We start from the raw sequence: 15,387 nt of genomic DNA, 5'->3' as shown, positions 1-15,387 counted from the left end.
GTAAAGATGTTGATCGTCCTGAACTTCACATTGTAAATTATCTGTGTCATCCTGATTAAGTAAGTTTATTTTCTTAATTTTTTTCAAATTTTAGAATTATAATTATTTTTTTAAGAATTTTTTTGAGTATTATTGTTAGAAATTGAAGTTAGGTATATATATATTTAGATGTTGTTAGTTAGAGAATATTTTAGAAATTTTTGGTAATATTTTTAGAAATTCTAAATAATTAATTAACTTTTATGATTAATTTTAGAAATTATAATTTTAGGAATTATGATATTTTTTTGTTATTATGTTTAGATGTTGTTAGTTAGAGAATATTTTAGAAATTTTTTGGTAATAGGTTTAGAAATTTTAATTAATTAATTAACTTTTATGATTAATTTTAGGAATTATAATTTTAGGAATTATGATAATTTTTTGTTATTATGTTTAGATGTTGTTAGTTAGAGAATATTTTAGAACTTTTTGGTAGTAGTTTTAGAAATTCTAATTAATTAATTAACTTTTATGATTAATTTTAGAAATTATAATGTTAGGGTTTATGATAATTTTTTGTTATTATGTTTAGATGTTGTTAGTTAGAGAATATTTTAGAAATTTTTGGTAGTAGTTTTAGAAATTCTAATTAATTAATTAACTTTTATGATTAATTTTAAAAATTTTAATTTTAGGAATTATGATAATTTTTGTAACTAAATAAATTAAATTGGTATATAATTTTTTGTAATAATATTGAGAATTTTGATTATTAAATAAGAACTGGAATTATCTATTAGTTGTTAGTAGTGATAGTTAGTTAGAAACTGTAGTTAGTGGTATAGGAATTAGTTAATTGTCAAGTAAATTAGATTTAGTAAGATTGTTTGTGTTACTTGTATTTATTCATACATGGTAGTTATTAAATTGTATAATTAACAGGAAGTTTAGCATCAGACCATTATAATTGATGGATCTAATTCGGAAATTACTAAATTTTAGTGGTAAATTAGTAATTATTAATGATTTGATTAATAGTTCGTTATATTTTTGTAAAGTTTATGAATGTTGACATGTGACCACCCAGTGCTTCCGGATCGGTACCATCCTAATGTGGAGGAACATTTACGGTTTATCGGTTTTTATCATGCTTCTTAGATTGGAGTAGTTCAATGCCAGAAAGTACTAGTCAATGCTCTAATCAAAAGGTGGCACCCAGACACACACACCTTTCACCTTTCGATTGGTGAGTGTGCAGTGACACTGGAGGATGTAGCTGTTTTCTTGGTCTCCCGACGAACGGTCTTCCAGTGACAGGTATCACGTTGAGCAGTTTCGCAGCCTTAGAGGGTAAGTGTTTTCACCAGTTTGGGGTTGCACCGACCAAGTCTGACTGCAGAGGAAGCGGCATAAAATTGACGTGGCTTCGGGATCTAAAAGAACGTTTACAGTTGATTGACGAAAGCAGTATCCAGAGGTACGTGAAGTACCACATTATGTTGTTATTGGGTACGATCTTCCTTGGAGACAAGTCTGGGGCATCTGTGCACTAGAAGTATCTGCCTTTGCTCCGTGATTTTGGTAGTATCGGTCAGTATAGTTGGGGATCGGTATGTTTAGCGCACCTGTACAGGTCGTTATGCAGGGCATCTCGTTTTGACTGTAAGGAAATCGATGGTCCACTAACACTTTTGCTAGCTTGCGCTTGGATCTGCCTACCGTATCTTGTGACGGCTCGTAGGAAACCCCGCAGTTTTTTGCTTGCAAACAGGTAACATTATCAACCTACTTAGTATGTTCATATTTCTATTTAAATTGTGCTAATAAAATAAATCATTTTAGGTGGCGTAACTGGGAGCGTGGTGACCGACACTAGAGATATCTTTGTCTCGCCCACTTTAGAAAGTTATTAGATGAGCTTCAGAAAGGCCAGGTGTGTTTTCATTAGAAAAGTATTGGTTTCCAACTTAGTGTTACTATTATTTGGCTTGTAATTATCTGTCTCTTGTATTGTGTGCAGTTTGTGTGGGTTGCTTATGGTGTTGACCGCATTGATCTAGATATAATCCCAGAAGACATCAACATGCACTCTGTTGTGTGGAGCGCTACAGTCCCGTTGATTTCATTCGAATGCATTGAGTGGCATGCAACCGATAGGTTTAAAAGAAAGTTTGGTTTTGTTCAGGGAGTTCCTCATCAAAAACGGAATCTAGACAAGGCACACGGAGAAACACTGACTGGTCCTAAGAATCTTAACTGGGCCACAGCCACGTCCCATTCATTTTGGGTGATGCAGTGGACAAACAGGTATAATCACATTCTTACTGAGCATCCGGTGCCTCCACAGCATCCCTTGGATATTTACATGCACTGGTATCGTACCAAATATGGCAACCACTTGAACTTGTCAAATATTGTGGTTCAAGAGAATGATGAGGGTAACCCAGTTATGGATGATGACAATGAAGAGCAGGAGCCACAGTCACCGCCTCCTCCACCTCCACATCCACCTCCTCAAGAACAACCACAGTCCTTGGTCCCATATGTAGTTCAGACACAATTTACCCCATCATACCCAATATATCAACAGTATGGGAGTACCCCACAGTTTGACTCAGGATAGGGAGCTTCTTTTAGCCAGTTACTTGGGTTCATGGCTGCAGATGCAGGCCAGCCACAATCTAGCCATCAGCCTGATTTCATACCAGGTAGGTATTCTTTGGACGCGAGGCATCCATGCCGAGCTACCTCAGTTTCTTCTGGAGGGTTGGTGTCTGGAGATTCTAGTAGGAGTGACGACGGTCGGGGGATACTTAATAGTCAAAACCCACGGCGTGTCTCAATGGATCTAATTGAAGAAAATGCTAAGACAACTGAGCATGAGACCAATGAGTATCTAGTAGATGAACCAGATGATGAAGATGACGAGGAGAGTGAAGATGAGGACATGGATGAGGATGAAGAATCCCGCAACGATGCTTTTGATGATGGTGATCATGCAGGTCCAATTTTAGGTTTAATTTACTGTCAATTGATTATATTATGTACTTGTTGGTGTTTCTTTTTGTTTGTTCATACCATATACATGGTTGGGCGGTCTGTTTAATTAAATTATGTACAGGTGAGACAAGTAAAGGATATAATCTCAGGGTTGATCCTCCACTTCGTAGCGCTAATCGATACACCCCGTCCGTGTTCAAGAGGGCCACCAAGAAATGCAAGAACTTTGTGAAAGATATAAAGTGGGCACTGAGAAAATAGTTGTTGTGTACTTAATATTTTCTATGTATGGTGGAACGTTTTAATGTATCACTGATATTTTCTATGTTGCCGTACTGTGCTTAGACTACGATAAATGCTCTATGTTTTATTACTATGTATTATAGTTGTGTACTTAACAATATCTATGTATTCCTGGATAAGTTATAAAGTCTCAAATATCATAGATTGTTTGGATAAAGTTTAAAGTCTCAGATGTCATAAAGAAGTTTCATGAAATTACAATGTTCCAATAAGGTGGTTTCGTAACTAGGATAAAACATAAACTACCAAATGCCATAAAGTACTTGAATGAAACATGAAAGATATAAATCTACTGTGCTGGGTTGCTGGGACCTGCACCAACTGAGCGACGGCATGTATTACGGATGTGTCCCTCGGCTCCACATTGCCTACATCACCTAGGACCACGTAACATTCGCGTGTCCATCTCGTTCAAGAAACGTGTCATCCTAGGGTGACCTTTGGTCACTCGTCTCAAGTACGGATTCGATACAAATCGAGGCCCGTTGTACGCAGGCCATGTAGTAGGATTCCCCAGTGGCCTAAACCTAGCTCGGTAAACCCTCCGAACTTGGTCCATCTTGTAAATGCCATGAACATACACTCGCCAATCCAGTCGCTGATTTGCACAACATGCAAACACATGTCGTCAAGGAATTCGATCCACCTGAAACTCACCATAGTCACACCGTTGTCGACGGAGGTCGACGGCATACTCCGTTCCACTTGGCATCTCACGAACTTCAAAGACCACATTCATCCTGTCGAAGCAATTAACCTGGATGTTTCCTGATGCAAGTTGATTTGCATGCAATTTTGCGGTCACAACCTCAGAAAAAACATGTCCAGCTGTTATCCGCGACTCCGCCTCGGCTCTTTTTCTGGTGAATAACTCGTTAAACCTGTAGAACATTGCTTTGACAAGTGCAGTGATAGGGAAATTGCGTGCATCCTTCAACACTGAGTTGATGCATTCCACTAGGTTTGTGGTCATGTGACCCCATTGGTAGCCACCATCGAATGCCGCCAACGCATATTGTTCGCGGGGGATTCGGTTTAACCAGTTAGTGTAAGCCTCACCCCGTTCTCGTAAATGCTGGTAGCGCATTTCATACTCGCGAACCGTCCTCGAATATCCTGCACAATAAGCAAAAACAAACAAGCAAAGAATTGATGAGAAACACTGCTTGAAGCTAACTCTGTCAATAACGAATTTCGAATTACTAAAGTTTACCTATATTGACTACAAGTTTTTGTAGGTACGGTGCCTTGAACTTTCTCAAAAAATTCGACTCTAGATGCCTGATGCAAAACATGTGGAAAGCTCTCAGAGACGACCAAGCTCCGTTACTCCGGGCCACAACTGCATTGATGGATTCGTGTCGGTCATAAATCAGTCCCACACCATCCCGAGTCACAACATGTTGTCGCAGGTTACTAAGAAAAATGTGCCATGCATCAGAAGCCTCGCCCTCCACAATTGTAAATGCAATTGGGACGATATTATTGTTACCATCCTGTGAAACTGCAACCAACAGACAACCCTTATACTTTCCGTATGAGTCCTATCCACATGGACAACTGGCTTGCAATGTCTGAATGCTCTAATGCCGGGGTAATAACTCCAGAAGACTCTGTGCAATATCCGGATATCAGTTACCAAGTCATCACCTTGATATGCAGGTATTGTCTCAAAATGGACAACTGTTGATGGCTCCTTATGACACATGGCCTCAAACCATATAGGCAAAGCTTCGTATGATGCTTCCCAACCTCCAAATATTTTTTCCACTGCTTTTTGCTTAGCCAACCATGCTTTCCGATAGCTGATGGTGTAATTGAACTTCGACTGCACTTCCGCAATAACTGATTTCACCTTTATCGAGGGGTCAGCCTCAACCAACGGCTTTATTGCTTCTGCAATTGAGTTCGAATCCAGCTTCGAATGATCCTGAGAAATAGTGGCTCTAGTACAAGTGTGACTACCGTTGTACCTCCTTATAACCCAACAGTACTTTCTGCTGATCATGCTAACACTGATAAGCCAATTACACCCTGATCCATACTGTGTACACTTGGCATAAAAGGTCAAAGGCTCCGACTCATACACACGGTAGTCTACGCCTCTTCGGATGGTATAATCTTTCATCGCCATAATAATAACTTCCCTAGAACTGAATTCCATTCCGACTGCAAATTCACCATCTGCGACCATAGGAATTCTACCACGATGACAACCGTATGAAAAATATTTAATACAGAAATAGTTAATAACTGAAATTAAAGGTAAATCAATGCTCACTACATCCACATTAATATAAACAAACTTTCCATCGTGTTATCATCTCACTTTTAATATAATAAAAACATAAACACATAAATAAATATGGATTAATGCATACTAATTAATATTCAACTAAATCAATAAATCACTAAACATATTTTTATCTTAACAGCTTACTACATAAAGACAAACAACTGTTAATTGAGCATAGTTTCACACGTCACTTATCTATTTCATACATCGATCAACATAGATTATTACCAAAAGTCTAATCCTTCGTATAAATATATGCATTTACGTACCACACTCATATATTCCAGAAACTCTGGCGCATGCATGGCTTCCAAGTCCAGAACCCGCATGAAAGACGGCTCCTCAAACGGATGTTCGTTTGCAAGTGCATTTGCAACGTTTGCCACATTCGGAGCCATCGCCCCGTCACCTTGACATTCTCTTCGTCTGGAGCAACAACTTCGTAATTGCTTTCAAACTCTTCCTCATTGTCACTATTGTAATCTTTCCGTCCAATATTTCGGTCGGCTTCAGATTGTTCTAATTCAACGTACAACTCGATGACCGATATTAGAGCGCGAGTTTCAATATACATTGAAAACATCTCTTGCATACTCGCTTCGTCGGTTACATATTTGGTTTGATACTGCACGAACCCACCAAATACCGGTACGGGATATTTGTACAAAATACATGATATTTTTCTTGATATCCCAAAATCTATCTTCTCACAAATCACACATTTTAGCTCTTCAAATGAGATTATGAATGGAATAACAATATCTAACGGATTCTCGCAACTAAATCTCACTCCTTCAGATGTTTGTAATAAAATCTTACCAAAATAATATACTCTAAGCGGAACTCTATCATCCATTTCTCATATTCTCATAAATATGAACTACACTATCATATTCTTGAAGCTCATACGAAATAAGACAAATGCAGGAGTTGGGGGAAGAAGAAGAAACAGAACAAGAAAAAGGAGATCTGAGAAGTTGTATCCGCGTTCCACACACAGATATATATATATATATATATATATATATAAACTCAGACCCACCGACTAGTCTTAGGAAAATTAAATAATATTTTCTTCAAGCAACTCGAACCCTCCGAGTTCACTCTCACAGAAATAAAAAAATTTACTAATCGGATGGTCCGATTAGCTCGACCAAATTCAAATTAACTAATTTCCTAATAAAGAATTCAGACGGTCCAATTTTTCCCTGCTATTGTTTAGCAAAGCCTGTTCCACACCTGTATCTAACACCAGTGTACACCATAACCAAGCACAACTCACACACTGCTGCAATATCAAAAAAAATGAGCCACAAAGTGATAGTGAAATAATAAGGTTTCTTATACTCTCGTAACTATAAATACAAAGCTTTGAAGATAGAAGAATAAGAAAGAAGTGTTACAAAAAAAATGTAATTATATTATTCTAAATTCTCAGTTATATATTTTCTTTTTAGATCATTTGCTTGTCTTTTCTTTTTAACTTCTGTTTTTCATGTTTTTTCTCTTCTTCCCATGATCAAAATACATATTTTCTTTTGAAATTCACTAGTCAGGATGATCACTCTAACATTTAGATTATTATTAATATCCTGTCTATAATGTGTGTATTGAAGAACTTGCCTAGTTACACGGAATAATCTCTACTTTTTCTCCTCTAATAAGGATTCAAGATGACATTAAAACGCTACTTGAGGTGCGTGGTTCGTGGAATTATTTTCGTTCCTAAGAATGTCTTTTTATATTGCAAACCACACAACAAAAAAATCTCTCCCTAATTTTGAAAAATAAAAAATAAAGCGATAGAAACCAAATTTTTATTATCTTTTACTTTAAAAGCAAGAAAGGACATAAAGCTAATATTCCCAAGTTCATAATCCTAAGAATGTGAAAATACTGATGAACCACACACCCTAAACCATTTCTAAGAGCTCAAACATGGTCCAAGGGTTCTTTCCCAGAGATATTTTCCCAAGATAAATTTTAACCGTGTATTCGTTGACATCTTTGCTATTTGGCAACTCATTTGCTAGGGAGATAGATGAAACTTAGGGTAACATTTCAGTATAATTGTTGATATGCATATACCACATCAAGCAACCTTAGAATTTTGTCAACATCTTCTCCACCTTCCATCGGTAGTTCTCTCAAAAACGCGAGGCTGCTTCTCCGGAAAGGTGTCTGTCCAGTATGGATGCGCAATCAAATAATTCCACTGCCTGAAAATGGTAAGTTAGATTGATATCTCTCGGAATATTACAAACAAGAGAAATTCAAACAATGTGCTAGAAACGATGAAAACATTATCATAAGGTAGGTATAGGATATAGGCAAGGACGTATAATATTAAAAATTAGAGAAAATTTTACTTCGCCCAACTATCGAAAGATTTTAAAATGACAATTCTCTTCCTTTTATTTGTAAAATATGCATTTCTCTCACTTATAATTTTTAAAAACCTCATCATTAATCCATTTTAAATTTTTGTGTTAACTAACTTTAATTTTATTTATTTTTTAATAAAAAATAATTTATTTTTTATAAAAATATCTTTTAACAAAAATTTTATTTTTTCGTAATTAAATTGTTTTCTGAAATACCCTTTAATAATTTTTTTTATTGATTAAATTATATTTATACCAAAATATTTTTTAAAAAATTTTAGAAAAATCTGAAAATTAAGCCATAAGGAGAAGCATGGATCCTCCAAGGACAACCTTCAAAAGCAAGGGTGACTGTCATTTGTGATTTTGAAAAAAATAATTTGATTATTTAAAAAATAATGTCGTGTTATAAAAAAAAATATTTAATTATTAAATTTTTAAAAAAAATTTAGTAAAAATGCAATTTAATCAGTAAAAAAATCATTTGTTAAAAGGTATTTTGATAAACAAAATGTAATCATAAAAGAACAGAAAATTTTGATAAAAGATATTTTTATAAAAATATTTTTTTTAAAATATGGGTAAAGTTAACGTTAGTTGACACACAAAATTTAAAATAAATTAAAGAGGAAGTTTTTAAAAGTTATAAGAGAAGGGAGGGTACATTTTACAAATAGAAAAGAGAAAAATGTCATTTTAACATCTCTCAAGGAAGGAGAGTGTAATTTTCTCTAAAAATTATATCTATTGTGTTTGTTTCCCAATAAATTATTTTTCTGGATTTTAAGTTAAAATATAAAACTTATAATAATTATTTTGTTAAATTTGAGATTAAAAACATAATAAATAAATAAATAAATTCAATATAAAAGCAAAATAGTGATAATGAACTGTGATATAACCAGTTAAATACTAAATTGAAACTTAATTTTAAATATAAATGAAATTTTAATGTTTTTTTAAATTATTTGAGATAAATATTATCTATCAACTAATATTCTTTGCAAGATTTGTTTATTTTAACATTTAAATGGTCTCATCTTTTTCAAAGTTAGAAGTGAAATTCGAACTCAAGACCTCTAAGTGAAGATGAAAAAACTATGTCATTTGAGTCATAATTCTTCGGCATTTAAATGGTCTCGTTTGTAGAAACCGTTTGGTAAAAAATGTTTAAACCGCAAATATTGTAACAAACGAACTCCGTAATCGAGTAGAAATTAAAGAATACATGAATAATAATTTAAATAGATATATACAAAAAGGGGAAAAAGTGAAAAACTTAGAAACTATTTTTTTAACCAATATAAGTTTTTCTTTCTCTTCCTATATATCAATTCAAACCCTTAAGTCTTGCTTGTTCATTAGTTGGTTAGCTGATTATTGATAAAAATAAAAAATAATAACAATAAGTTCCTAGCAAAACTGTTAAGATTGACATTTAATCATATTGAAAATAAGAAGAAAAAATCATAAATTAACTTTTCATCATTTAAAATTCCCAAATTTAGGGGGATATATATATATATATTCAATATATATTCAATTTCAAATAGCAAATAGTCACCAAAAAAAATTTCAAATAGCAAATATATTATGCTAAAAATAAATTTTATCTACTATATAATTTTGGCGTCAACTACCAAAATTTTCTAAATCTGTCATTGGATAGGATGGTAGTGAGGATACTAGGATGTAGCTGGGGTTCTCATCGAAGTTGCGATGACTGCGGGGTGGTGGAAGGTGGTAGCAATGGGCTGAAGTGGGGTTGTAATAGTTGTGGCCTTGTGGGACTGAGGTTGGAATGGTGTGGTGGCTGTTGGGTGGTGGTGGTCGAGTGAGGTGTGTTGATGATGATGGAGGGAAAACAATGGCATGATGGTAATGGTGGTGGTGATGATATGTATAGAAGGATAAAATCTGAAAAAGAAATTGGTAACAACCAGGATAAAATTGAAACTAAGTTTAAATAGGATAAAGTATATTTTTTGTTCCTCAAGTTTGTTAAAGTTTCAAAAATACCTCTAAAATTTATTTTGTTTTAATTTTATCCCAAAATTTTCGACTTACATCAAATGTATCTCCAACTAAATTTTCAAAAAGTTTAAAACCAATTTAGCAATAATGCTTACAACTAGGTGCCAGATACTTGTGGTCAGGGACAAAGTATACTTTACATATTTAAATATTAGGGACAAAATTAAATCAAATTAAATATGAGGACTATTTTAAAAAATTTTCAAAAATATTAGGAATAAAAAGTATACTTTATATTGATATATTGGCAGCAAAGAACTGGATTCAGCAAAGAACTCAAGCACTCAACTAAGAGCCTAAGCATTTTCCATTACACTAAAATTGATTCAATTGTTCCTTTTGTCTCTCTCAACATCTCTTATGAAATCAAAGCAATACCATCCCTTTCTGGCTTCTATTGATAAGTGAAGAACTCAGTTGTTGTCTTGTTGAGTATGCTTTGAGAATTTTGGAAACGTGTATCTTCTTCCACATACTTTCTATCGGGTATTTTATTGCACTTTCTTATTCTTTATATCAATATCTTCAAATTGGTTTATCCAAGATTTATGATCTACTTGACTCGATTATTTTTATCATAATTCTGAAGACCAAAATATATTGGTATTTCCATTTAACAAATAAATAAGAGGAAGTTTTCAACATTTAAAAATCAAGATCAACCATAAGTTTTACCTTTTCAAATTGTCCACAAAATCTGGGCCCTCGGCGGTAGGTGAGGTAGAGCATATTGAAAGAATTTCCGAATCTGTATAATGCAGAAGCGATAAAGCAGCATAGTACTGGCGATGAGTCCTAAAATCATGAGAAGGAGAGAAGCATCGGCAATCATATACTAACAACAACAAAACCTTGTCGCATTAGATGGGTTATCAAACAATGTCATTAAAGGAAAGGATTTTCACCAACTAGCATGGCTTTTCACAAAAATTCCAAGTTACCATCTACAAGGAGCAATTTGAAACTGGTCAGTTGCAGTATCATATGTCTCTATTAACTTCCCATTCCAACTGGTATCTTCATAAGAAGCAGATACTCGTATTCTTCTGACAATTTCATCTGGGCATCTGGTACTTGTATGAAAACTTGCAGGGATGATATTTCCTGAAGTAGTCTCAACCTGAAATGGTGCATAGGAGGCAAGAAGTTAGAATCACATACTTTTGGTTTACAATTGACATGGAGAAGCATGATTTCCCAGACACAGGTGGAAATCTATGTGAGAGGATCTTTGTGTAAACTTGAGTGGGAATTCACATTTTCTCCGGCTGAGGACATGAACCAAACAGACACATCGCGATGGTTTCGAGTATACAAGTAACTGTTTCAAAAGAATAGACCACAATCGCCACATCATTATAACTAAAAAACAATGACTCATGTTACTATAAGAAGTATTTATACTATGCTAGTGTGAATAAAAAATTGTCTCGCCCAACAAAAGAGTCCGCGGATCCCATCATTAGTAACAACCTCAGCAGCTAGCCAATGCATTTAAGTAGTTGTACCACTGAAGTTTTAACCAATGTTATCATGCATTTTCAAATTGTCAAGATTGTTTTTATCCAACTGAAGATAAAAAAAAGTATGTGAATGAGTAGTATCAATCTTTTGAAAATATTAGGCCTCTTTATATTATCTGGAATTTTAAAATCACAAAAAAAAAAATGTTACTATTGATGATTGATGATGACAGTACACATGCATGTATGTAAAGCTGGCAGAGAATAACCAGCTCCATATGCTTTATGCAAATAGTTATATGAAGTTAAATAAGAGGGTTATCAACTTAGCAGTTATCACATATCATTAGTGAAGTATACGCCAAAAGAAGAATTAAAATCAGGAGTTGACCACAAATCCATTGAACAACGGGTAAGCAGTTCCATTGGAATCCCTTCTGGTATTATGTCCAAGAACACAAATAGTCCGAATGTGAAACTTCTCCTCTTTTGCCCATAAAGTCTGAACAATTTTCGTGCACAAAGGAAAGGAATGATCACCGAATTCTGCTTGGGCTTCTGATTCAGTGCTAGCCTTAGCATGCTGTACAAAAAGTTCAATAGACAGCTTCAATTGTTGTGTTTCTGGTGGAAAAGTACATCATAAAAATTCACTAACAAAGGGTGAGGCCCATTCATACCTGCAGCGAAACTTCTTCAAAACCACCAATTAGATGCACCTATAATTTTTCAAATCATGTTTTCTGACTCAGATAGATGACATGATATAATTCACCATCAAAATTAGAAATCAAGATAAGGAAATATACATCGAACTCAGTGTCCAAGCCATCAACTAGTTGTGATAGCATTTGAGAGAGGCCCATTTCTACAATTTTTGGTGAATCCATATGAGCAACTGATGTCCTATAGTGTTGAATTAAGATATACCAACATAAATTAAAACCATGGAGAACGAGTATATGTTGAACTTGATATGCAGTGGATTTATCATCTATAAATTAACCAATCCTTACTCCTTACATTCCATTCCTTCGATTCCGAATAACAAGGCCAACACAAGTTGTTGCTTCATCAGTGCCAACAAACTAGGTTTACAGGAATAGGAGGAAATAAATTAAAGAAACAGTAGGTTAAACAACAACGACAATAGTAATAAATGTAAAGCTCAGCATAAGCAATTAAAAGACAAATTGGCAACCATACCCCTGGATCTACTAACCACCACATTTTTTTGAAACAAAAGAATAAATTTTATTTAAAATGGAACTATATTTCATAGAAATTGAAGAATAAGATATCCTTAGTACAAGAAAGGGATATGCCAAAAAATAAATAAATAGAGCAAAACTCTTCAATCTCGCTGCATATCACAGACAGATATCCCTCTTAACAGACCATGTGTCTTGCACCAAGAAGATGCAAGACGTCTAATCCTTTCCTACAAAACTTGATTGCCCAAAATCCTTACATTAGACATGTGAGAATTAATACACCAAACAGTGTCAGAAACAGCACACTCCGATAAATATTTTGCATCCTTTCTTCTTCTAGAGCCAACAAATCTAATCAATGAAAACTTCGGATGAACCAACATTCATTAAATAAAAGATACCAAAAAGTGAATTGCATGATAAATTAGCCATAGAACAGTGCAAAAACAAATGGGCAGCTAACACTGGGCAAGTATTACACATGACGCACATAGGTTTATCAAGGTCAAGAAGAATCCTTTTCAAATTGTGAGTTGGGAATTAGAAAAGAAAAAGAAAAAATCAGAGGACTCGAGACCAGGATACCAAGATATTTCATTTGAAGAAGACAATGTGATGGGTTCAAGGTTATTAAATCTGTAAAAGATAAAAGCTCTAGGTTGGATTATTGTGGAGAGAAGATAAATGATAAAGGCATCGAAAGACTGAATAATAGGAGGAATCACTTGTTAAATGGCCCTCCTAAAGGTTGATATGGGAGCTATTACCTACCTCTAAGGAGAGCAGAGTTTTAAAGGTAGAGTAACCTTAGGAAACGAATTACCAAGCACTAGAATTTTTCACTAGAATGAGTATCTTATGAAGCTGCGTGTGTGCGTGTGCGTGTACGTGTATGTCACAAAATTGAGAACAGAGGTGCGTTAAAAACAAATTCAGCAAGTATTGCTTAGAGATGTACAACTAGTGGATGGGAGAGAGAAGTATTTCAAATACTTCAAATAATGGCTTCAATTTGACAGGTGCAACAAACTGACAGAGAGGTGCATTTTATGGTGCGGATAGAAAAGAATGTGGACATGTATGTATGAAACTCGTGATGGGTAAACAGTATCACATACCTCAACAACTGCAGGGTCAACAGTAGCATATTCTCTTTGGAATATATAAACCCATTTTGATCTTTCTAGAGTAGAGTCTTCAGACACTGAGAACTTCCTCTCTGGGATAGCTTTGAAAGAGTTCGAGGCTGATACCAAAATGGGATTTTCCAACAGAACAAGTAGAATATCCTTTCCCTGTCAATTAGCAAGAATGTCAGATTATATGAATCACATGATTCTAAACTTATATTTTTAAAACGGCATGACAAACCCCATAATTTACAATCATGCAAGCAAGAATTGATGCAGAGTTGTTTATCTTTTAATTTCTTCCAATTTACTTTTGTTTTGGTTATTTCTTATTTTCTGCGAGTGTTGTCCACTTGTAAAGGGTAGCTTTACAATTTATCAACCTTGAATGATATCAATTTTCCTCTATCTCATTTTCTCTCGAATTCTGGTTGAGTGTTTATCAAATCAAGTTCTTGTCTCTTTTATTCCTAGCCTTGCCATGAGTCCATTGGATCCTTTAGGTTCCCTGAGATTCATTTATTTTTTTCTTAATCTAAGTTTTCTATTGCCTGCATCAAGAACTCACAGGATCATGCATCGCTTTCTTTTCTTTTCTTTTCTTTTCTTTTTTCATTTTTTTCCTGGATGAAAAATAGAGACATTCATTGAATACATTGCTTGTGAAATAATAACTTGCCTTCTAGTTTTTAGAATATGTTAGCATTACTTATGTATCCTACATTTGAGTTCATAAACACGAATAGAGAAATGGGAAAACAACCAAAAGAAGAAAAGAATGGTAAAGAGAAAACAAATCAGATAATTGAGAAATAAGATTAAAGCCATATATCTCTCCTGAGTCCTGATCCCCACACCTCAATTTTACTTCTTTTGTTTTTTCTTCAGTCCTTTGTGCTTCTTCTTAATCAAAGAAGATGTTGAAACATTTGCTGATCACATTCTAATAAATGACATATATCCAAAAATAAAAGGAAAATAAAAAATTGTAGTGGCTTTTCAGTTTCTTAGGCAAAAAGGGTAAGTGGAAAAGATGATGCGAGTGAAATCGGGTACCTGAGATGTTGAAGAATAACGAGGAGAGAATGGAAGCCCATCAACGAAGATCATGATTTGGGTCTTCTCTGATTCTCTCAAATATTCCAGTGATATAGTGGCGGCTGTAGCCTGTAGTTTGTAGTCTGTAATAAGAATCTCAAACAAGAAACTTGGGCACGGTTGAAGTGTCACGTTTTGAGTTTTCGCTCCGGTCTTCCTTTTCGTAAACCATTTCTTATTTTTTATTTTTATTTATTTATTTTAAAATTAAATATTGTTTTTTTTTTTTTTACCTAAGATAGGAGACTCGAACCCACAACCTCTTATTTGAGTATGGGGAGACTATCTCATTTGAGCTATAACTCATTGGCAATTAAAGATGGCAGAGTGGTAAGAGGAGGTGTCTTATCCTTACTCACCCAAGTTCGAATCTTTCTCTAGCATTTGTGCCAATGAGTAATAGCTCAAATGGCATAGTTTTCTCATATTCAATTAAGAGGTTACGGGTTCGAGTCTCATATCTTTGGTAAAAAAAAATTAAAT

At 34.5% G+C, this 15,387-nt stretch overlaps 2 protein-coding genes across 2 annotated transcripts; both read right to left on the bottom strand.

The window, feature by feature from the left end:
- Positions 1-3,658: 3,658 nt before the first annotated feature.
- Positions 3,659-6,173, bottom strand: LOC140181409 (uncharacterized). Its single transcript, XM_072224965.1, has 5 exons — positions 5,905-6,173; positions 5,141-5,486; positions 4,499-4,781; positions 3,932-4,401; positions 3,659-3,883 (listed from the first exon to the last, which is right to left on the bottom strand). The coding sequence occupies exons 1-5, from the start codon at positions 6,171-6,173 to the stop codon at positions 3,659-3,661; spliced, it is 1,593 nt and encodes a 530-aa protein (XP_072081066.1).
- Positions 6,174-7,376: 1,203 nt separating this feature from the next.
- On the bottom strand, positions 7,377-15,063 carry LOC112771962 (protein N-terminal asparagine amidohydrolase). Its single transcript, XM_025816831.3, has 9 exons — positions 14,863-15,063; positions 13,795-13,971; positions 12,486-12,550; positions 12,272-12,368; positions 12,143-12,181; positions 11,854-12,045; positions 10,941-11,119; positions 10,675-10,794; positions 7,377-7,800 (listed from the first exon to the last, which is right to left on the bottom strand). Exons 1-9 carry the CDS (start codon positions 14,914-14,916, stop codon positions 7,695-7,697), a joined length of 1,029 nt encoding a protein of 342 aa, XP_025672616.1. The 5' UTR covers positions 14,917-15,063; the 3' UTR covers positions 7,377-7,694.
- Positions 15,064-15,387: the final 324 nt, after the last annotated feature.

Source organism: Arachis hypogaea, chromosome 18, assembly GCF_003086295.3.
Source record: "Arachis hypogaea cultivar Tifrunner chromosome 18, arahy.Tifrunner.gnm2.J5K5, whole genome shotgun sequence".
Classification (NCBI taxonomy): Eukaryota; Viridiplantae; Streptophyta; class Magnoliopsida; order Fabales; family Fabaceae; genus Arachis; species Arachis hypogaea.
This window is presented reverse-complemented; position numbering and strand designations above follow the sequence as displayed.